This window comes from Cebus imitator, unplaced genomic scaffold, assembly GCF_001604975.1.
Source record: "Cebus imitator isolate Cc_AM_T3 unplaced genomic scaffold, Cebus_imitator-1.0 Scaffold313, whole genome shotgun sequence".
Classification (NCBI taxonomy): domain Eukaryota; kingdom Metazoa; phylum Chordata; class Mammalia; order Primates; family Cebidae; genus Cebus; species Cebus imitator.
In genome coordinates, this window is record NW_016107628.1 from 1,988,477 (window position 1) to 1,997,193 (window position 8,717).

The window sequence follows — 8,717 nt, forward strand, 5'->3', positions numbered from 1 at the left end:
GAGGTCACACATTTTGCTAAATTATTGAACAGAAATGCAGAAGGGTCAGTAAAAAAAGTCATTCTTGTTCTTTTTCTCTGATATTACTCCCAACAGGTTACAGGTTTTTAAATTTAGCACCCTTGGAAAAGTCCCACAGCCCTCTCCCTTTTCTCATTAACAATGGCTGCCGTTTGCACCAGTTTTTTGCTGTTTTCGGCAGGGGTAAAAGTTGGGGTGGGGGAAGCTCTGTGTATGGGGTGGAGTGTGTGTTGTTTTGAAAGGAGAACGAGCTATGTATGTAGGCGTGAGTAGGGTAGCCTGGAAAGGTAAAAGCAAGTATCACAGGAATTGAATTTAAACTCTCAATCCCATTTGCTGTTCACAAAATATGAGCCCTATTGCATTATCCCCGTTTTAGAAATAAAGTAACTAATATTATAAAAGATTCTGTGATGTGCTCACTTAGCTATACAAAGACAAAATTTGGATTTGAATGCACTTTTGTCAAACTCCTAAGCAAGCATTCTATACAATGGATTGGATTGAAGAAAATATTACCCTTCAAGTTATCCATTCAGCTTTGTTCTCTGAAAAGCTGGTGAATGATTTTATCAACTTTATTTTGCTTTTAATCCTATGGGTGTGCTCAACTATAACGTCATTCAAGAGTAAGCACCTTGTTAAATAAAAGCGGAGAAATTCTCTCCATTTTACAGATACGTGGGGTCATGCAACCACTCCAGAGTCACACAAATTACCCCTAGAGAATGGGCAATTGGGCCTCCTTCCTCCTCCTCATATTCAGTGGACGAGGGATGTTTTGCCTATAGTGCAAGGATGATATGGAGACCATTTTTTTATGTACCCAAAAGTGATATATTGGCAAAGCACAGAACTGGGATTTAGGAAGTTATATTAATCTCTATTTTGTATGACCTTGCACAAGTTACTGCTCTTGAGAAAATTTGAAAAAATAGTTGAATTATAAGCTCCCTAAATTCCACCTTTTCTCGGAGGCTTTGGTTCTCATCATAATTCAAGAGGTAAAATGATTTAAAAAAGCAGAGATCACCTATTGTAATAAATTTGCTGGTGGTGGGCCCTATCAGTACAAATAACATAGACTAGTGCTTGCATCACGGAAGGAACTGACTTTGTCTGTGCCCACAGCCAGTCATGACCACCATAATTCTGGAAGTAGATAATCGTACAGTGACAACACATTTCATTCTTCTGGGGTTTCCAACACGACCAGGCTCCCAGCTTCTTCTTTTCTCTGTTTTCCTGGCAACCTACCTGCTGACACTGCTGGAGAATCTTCTCATCATCTTAGTTATCCACAGTGATGGGCAGCTGCATAAGCCCATGTACTTCTTCCTGAGCCACCTCTCCTTCCTGGAAATGTGGTATGTCACAGTCATCAGCCCCAAGATGCTTGTTGACTTCCTCAGCCATGACAAAAGTATTTCCTTCAATGGCTGCATGACTCAACTGTACTTTTTTGTGACCTTTGTCTGCACTGAGTACATCCTTCTTGCTGTCATGGCCTTTGACCGCTATGTAGCCATTTGCAATCCACTACGCTACCCAGTCATCATGACCAACCAGCTCTGTGGCACACTGGCTGGAGGATGCTGGTTCTGTGGACTCATGACTGCCATGATTAAGATGGTTTTTATAGCACAACTTTACTACTGTGGCACACCTCTGATCAATCACTACTTTTGTGATATCTCTCCACTCCTCAACGTCTCCTGTGAGGACTCCTCACAGGCTGAGCTGGTGGACTTCTTCTTGGCCCTCATGGTCATTGCTATTCCTCTTTGTGTTGTGGTGGCATCCTACGCTGCTATCCTTGCCACCATTCTCAGGATCCCTTCTGCTCAGGGCCGCCAAAAGGCATTCTCCACCTGTGCCTCCCACCTGACCATTGTAATTCTCTTCTATTCCACAACGCTTTTCACCTATGCCCGTCCCAAGCTCATGTATGCCTACAATTCCAACAAAGTGGTGTCTGTCCTCTACACTGTCATTGTTCCACTCCTCAACCCCATCATTTACTGTCTGAGGAACTGTGAAGTAAAGGCAGCCCTCAGAAAGACCATATGTTGCAGAGGATGCGGGCCCCAGGAAAAGGGGGCTTTCAGTAGTTGAAAAATGTATAGATTCCTTTCAGTCTTGAACTGAAAGATGACCACTACACGCTTTCCCCCTCAGTCTTGTCTTTGGTTATCCTTCAATCTCCAGCACTGTAACATTGCTCGTGTGTGTGTGTGTGTGTGTGTGTGTGTGTGTACACACAATCATGACTAGAGAAACATGTTCTCAAGAAGTAACCTCTGCTGTCAGATTGAGAGACAAGGTTTTAAATTTTAGAAAAGCTACTTGAAATCAGGAAGAAAGAGAGAGAAAGAGGGTGGTAAAGGGAGGCAGGAAGGGAGGAAGATAAATACTTTTTCCATAAAACTTATCAAAATAAATGCCAGATAGGACAAACAATTAAATATAAAGAATAATTCATCTCTCAGGTGGTTAGAAAAGAGTTTTTTGACTCCCTATATTGTAGAAGTAAAAGAAAAAGATAAACATAAATTAATGCCTGTTAGGCACCGTGGCACATACCTTTAGTCACAGCTACACAAGAGACTAAATCAGGAGGATCCCTTGAATCCAGGAGCCTGAGCCCAGCCTGGTCAACATAGAGAGACCCCATCTACTTCCCTCCAAATAACATAAATAACTAATTTGTTAAGGCTTTTAAAAACGAAAGATTAAGTTTATACCAAATAACAAAGTGAAAACTATTACTAATTTTTAATATTAATAATAACCTATACTAACATTAAATACTAAAAAAAACTTTAAAATAAACATATAAAAATTAAGCTTTCAGTGGAAAAACAAGTTAAGAATATAAACATAATTTTAAAAGTAGGCAGTTGTTCTGGGCAAAATTATGTCCCACTCCTCCCCGCCTCCAAAAGATGTTGTCCTAATCCTCAGTCTCTCAGAATGTGAACTTACTTGGAAGTAGGATTCTTATGGAGGTAATTGAGCTAAAATGTGGCTGTTAGGATGAGACCTAAGACAGTATGACTGGTGTCATTATAAAAAGGAAAAGTTTGGACACAGACACATGCAGAGGAAAGACAATGTGCACACACACAGGGCAGAAAGCAACCACGTTGCTGCAGCAATGCACCTATAAGCCAAGGAAGAAGTATTGTTTGTGAACACTGGAAGCTAGAAGAAGCAAGGAAGGATGTTACCCTAGAACTGAGAGAGAAAGAGTATGGTGCTGCCAAGAACTTGATTTCTGAAGCCTCACCAGAAAAATACTGAGGCAGTATTTGGTACTTTGTAATGGCAGCCCTAGGAGCCGATAAACCTCAGTAATTTTTAAAAAGATATTTAAAATTGACAAATGGGATATAATTATAAACTGAAAAGCTTCTGCACAGCAAAAGAAACTGTAACGGAGTAAACAACCTACAGAATGGAAAAACTTTTTGGCAAACCATACATCTGACAAAGGTCTAATATTCAGCATCTATAAGGAACTTAAATTTACCAGAAAAAAACAACTCTATTAAAAAGTGGGCAAAGGATATGAACAGACACTTTTCAAAAGAAAACATACATGTGGCCAACAATCATATGAAAAAAAAAGTTCAATATCACTGATCATTAGCAAAATGCAAATCAAAATCACAATGAGTGGTTTGAATAATAGCCATTACAACTGATGTGAAGTGATATCTCATTGTGTTACCATCTAACGCCAGTCAGAATGGCTATTACTGAAAAAAAAACAGATGCTGGTGAGGTTGTGGAGAAAAAGGAACACTTATACGCTGTTGGTGGGAGTGTATATTAGTTCAACCTATGTGAAAGACAATGTAGCAATTCCTCAAAGACTTAAAAACAGAAATATCATTTGACCCAATAATCCCATTACAGGGTAGATACCCAAAGGAATATAAATCATTTTACTAGAAAGACACATGCACACATATGTTTATTGCAGCATTATTGACAATAGTGAAGACATGGAACCAGCCAGAATGCCCATCAATGGTAAACTGGATAAAGAAAATACACTACATATACATCAGGAAATACTATGCAGCCATAAAAAAGAATGAGATCATGTCTTTTGCAGGAAGATGGATGGAGCTGGATGTCATCACCTTTAGCAAACTAATGCAAGAACAGAAAACCAAATACCATGTATTCTCACTTGTAAGTAGGAGCTAAATGATGAGAACTCTTGGACACACAGTAGGGAACAATGACACTGGGGCCTATTGGAGGGTACAGATTAGGAAGAGGTGGAGGATCAGGAGAAATAACTAATGGGTACTAGGCATAATATCTGGGTGGTAAAATAATCTGTATAACAAACGCCATAATACAAGTTTACCTATATAATAAAGCTATATATATGCCCCTAAACTTAAAAATTAAATTAAAAAATTAAAATCTGAACAATACTAATATACCCAAATATTTTAATTGGTTATTTATGTGAGATATTATCCATCACATAAGTGACATAAGAAATTGTATTATACTGCCAGTGGTTATATAAATTATTTCAAACTCTGGTAGTCAATTTAGAAATAGTTCTGTTGGCTCTATAATTTCAAATACAGGAGTCTGTATTAGGGATATAATTTATGAAGCTATATGCACACACATATTTAATTCAGCATATTTAATTTTAAAAGCATGTACATTTTCCAAATAATTGAAATATTTAAGTAAATTATGGTTTACCTATGAAATAAAACACTATGCAGATATTGCAAGTCATATTTCAAAGAAAACAATGTTACAAAGTAATTATATTAAATTAAAGGGTAGAATATAAAATATGGCGTAGTTTTGATATTATGAACAACTACATTAAGATATAATTGGTGATACAGAGATAAATGTGCATGTAAAAAAATTCTAGAGAGGTTTTAAGCGACACTTTCATTTTCTCCAGTTATGGCTTACTTTATAATTGCCTGTATTTTGTAAATGTTCTAGAATGAACATGTATTAGCTCTGTAATTACTATTCACCAAAAATATTAACCACATAAAGGAGAAAAATATTTCCTGGTGTTTTTAATTTTCTAGAATACATTTCCTTGATTTAAATGACATTAATTATGAAAATTCAGTAAATTGCAATACCTGATTATAACTGATACTATGTCGGAGGTTTTATGAAGCCATATATCACTACTCTTATGCCTGACCATGTTCTTAAGCCAGTTGAGGAGACAAATCAAATCACAAAATGAAAATCAAAATCTCGTCTTTGGCCAGACTTTGTGGCTCATGCCTGTGATTCCAGCACTTTGGGAGGCCAAAGGAGGAGGATCCCTTGAGCCTAGGAATTTAAGACCAGCCTGGGCAACCTAGCAAGACCTTTTCTCTGCAATAATTATAAAATTAGCTGGGGTGTCGTGGTTTATACCTTTGGTCCCAGCTACTTGGGCGGCTGAGTTGGGAGAATTGCTTGAGCCAGGGTCGTAGGGGCTGCAGTGAGCTATGATGTCACCACTGCCCTCTAGCCTGGGTGACAGAGTGAAAACCTGTCTCAAAAAAACAAAACAAAAAAAATCTTCGTTCGTATTTATGGCTAAGTTGGAGGAGTGGCTTAGGAAACAATGGGCTTCCTGTTACTGAACCCTCTAATCAGATTCCGTAAGTGACTTCTATACTCAATGAACTGGCATAGGCAGACACTTTCAGTTCTCCCCTAATGTTTTAGCTTCTTGTAACTTGTTGGTTCCCAAAGAGAAGAAAGAGAATGGGGATGTGTGGCGGCCCCTCCTCCCAGATGCGGCAAATGCTGAGAAATACTCCCCAATAATAATAAATAATTTAGTTTTTAAGTGAACCAATCAGAATTCTATCACAGATACCAGATCTGCCTTATATCCTTTGCTGTATCTCTGCCAAATTTTGGTATCAAGATGATGCCAGCCTAATAAAATGAGTTAGACAGAAGTCCTTCCTTTTCAATTGTTTGGAATAGTTTCAGAAGAAATGGTACCAGCTCGTCTTTGTACCTCTGGTAGAATTCAGCTGTAAATCCATATGATTCCTTAAGGACCTAGAAATAGAAATTCCATTTGACCTAGCAATCCCATTACTGGGTATATATCCAAAGGATTATAAATCATTATATTGTAAGGACACATGCACATGAATGTTCATTGCAACACTGTTTACAATAGCAAAGACTTGGAATCAACCCAAGTGCCCATTGATGATAGACTGGACAGGGAAAATGTGGCATATATACACCATGGAATACTATGCAGCCATGAGAAATGATGAGTTCATGTCTTTTGTAGGGACATGGATGAACCTGGAAACCATCATTCTCAGCAAACTGACACAAGAACAGAAAATCAAACACCACGTGTTCTCGCTCATAGGCAGGTGTTGAGCAATGAGAACACATGGACACAGGGAGGAGAGCATCACACACTGGAGTCTATGGAGGGGAACTCGGGGAGGGACAGCAGGGGGTGGGAAGTTGGGGAGGGATAACATGGGGAGAAATGCCAGATATAGCTGATGAGGAGGAAGGCAACAAACCACATTGCCATGTATGTACCTATGCAACAATCCTGCATGTTCATCACATGTATTCCAAAACCTAAAATGTAATAAAATATATATTTTTTTAAAAAGAACAGAAGAAAACAAAGGCATAACCAATATTGTACTTGAAATGCATTAATTGCTTAACTATGAAAATGAAATGAAGTAAAATGAAAATAGATGCATTAATTGCTTAACTATGAAAATGAAGTAAAATGAAAATAAATAAATAGGAACAGAGGTATAATTTTTAAATATAAAAAAACATTATTTGTGATTTGACACATTTTAATTAGAAAATCTAAATTAGGTTAACAAGGAAGGATACAGTTATACCCCAGAAAAAGATGCATATGAAATATGAACTTCAGTTGTATTTATTATTATTTTAAAAGAATACTGATAATCTATAGCATAGCTAGAGGACTGCACCCAGGACAGTGAGGCATCTGAAATTCAGGTCACATAACTTATGGAAAACATTCTGATTGTCATGATAACTGTCTCAAACGTCTGTGAATCAGGACTAGGCTTACTGTATGACACAAGAGATAGAATGTATGAAAAGCAGAGGCAAACGTCAGCTGAAATGAGAGGAATAACAGTAAGAACTGAGAGCAGTGGGAATATATGTTTTGTAAGGTCTTTGATGCCCAGTCAGTGGAGGCTGGTTTCCCTTAGAGATACTGATGAAGAAAATTCTGGACCAGACGATCACCAAAGTACTTCTCTTTCAAATCTTATGTATTCCCATGAAAAATGTGAAACTTGGTAGCTTCCTCTTCATAATAAATTCAGTGTGGAAAGCCATGTAGATCCCTTTAGCCTGAGATGGGACAGGGTGGTTGAATATTCTTTTCCTTTCCATTATGTAGCACAACTTCTATGTTACATAGTATAACTCCTGTGTTACGTAAGAAGTGATTCAAAGGAACAGTCAGAAAAGCCATCCCAAAATACCTGTTTTGAAGAATTTGCAAGAAATGAAATCCTGTCAGTTATGCAAAGCTTATTTGATATGAATTCTACATTGTATATATTTTCACATTTTGTACTTCTTTTACACTTTATTTTCTACTATTTATAAGATACAAATAAGACCCCCATGAAATAGAACAGGAAAATTACATTATCCCTACTTTCCATATATTAGAATTTATATGCAGAGAAGAGTCAAAGCTTTCGTCATGACCTAATCAGTGTCCAGTTTTAAATCATCTAATTGCCAGTATGGTACAGTTTTCCCTGCCATGTCATACCACTAGATCTAAGCCACCTTCAGGCCTGGATACCTCATTTTAAGTTGGACATAACCTTAAAGAGTGTAATCAGAGATTTTGAAACTATACATCCAGAGGAAGAGCAAAAAGAGGAGGAGAGTTATGTTTTATTGATAGGCATTTTGTAATTTCAATGTCTCCAGGAAGAAAATATTGTTATCTCTGTTTTACATAGAACATTAAGGCCCCAAATGTCAAATAACTCATCCAAACCTGCACAGTTAGATAGATAAATAGACTAGATAATCTCATGATTTTAATAATGAGTGACACAATTGGTCTAATGTTGTCTATACTGTTAGAAAGTGTTCTGATTATAAACTCTTAAGAGAAAACCCAGACTTTCCAATCAGTTTCCGAATAGCCAGCTGTACATCTTTGTTCCTGAGACTGTATACCATGGGATTTAAAAGCGGGGTGATGATGGTATAGGTCACTGTCACCAGCCTATCTTTGCCTGATGTATATTTGGCTGAGGGTCGCAGGTAGACAAAGGAAGCACAACCATAATGAACAATGACTACAATGAGATGAGAAGCACAGGTGGAGAAGGCTTTTTTCTTGCCTTCAGCTGATGGAATCTTCAGGATGGTATGGACAATGAAGCCATAAGAAATGCAGATAAGGGGGTGGATCCAAGATGGCCGTTTAGGAACAGCTCAGGATTGCAGCTCCCAGTGAAAGCGCAGAGGGTGAGTGGACGCCGTGTTTTTATTGCCCACAGACTAGGAAATTCCCGGGCAGAGGTGCTCCACGGTCACCAGCGCGGCTGTTTCGGCCAGCGCGGCTGTGCCGGCCAGCGCCGGCCAGCGCTGCTGCTTTGCCCCGCGCGGCTGCTTTGCCC

General features: G+C 38.3%; 1 protein-coding gene and 1 pseudogene across 1 annotated transcript; one reads left to right on the forward strand and one right to left on the reverse strand.

The window, feature by feature from the left end:
* Window positions 1-1,158: 1,158 nt before the first annotated feature.
* On the forward strand, window positions 1,159-2,174 carry LOC108286084 (olfactory receptor 6Y1). Its single transcript, XM_017503694.2, has one exon. The coding sequence runs from the start codon at window positions 1,159-1,161 to the stop codon at window positions 2,134-2,136; it is 978 nt and encodes a 325-aa protein (XP_017359183.1). The 3' UTR covers window positions 2,137-2,174.
* Window positions 2,175-6,954: 4,780 nt separating this feature from the next.
* The window catches only part of LOC108286090, a 12,813-nt pseudogene continuing 11,050 nt past the window's right edge, over window positions 6,955-8,717 (reverse strand).

Coding starts and splice junctions, on each gene's coding strand:
- LOC108286084 (XM_017503694.2), top strand. CDS start 1,159: ATGACCACCATAATTCTGGAAGTAGATAATCGTACAGTGACAACACAT.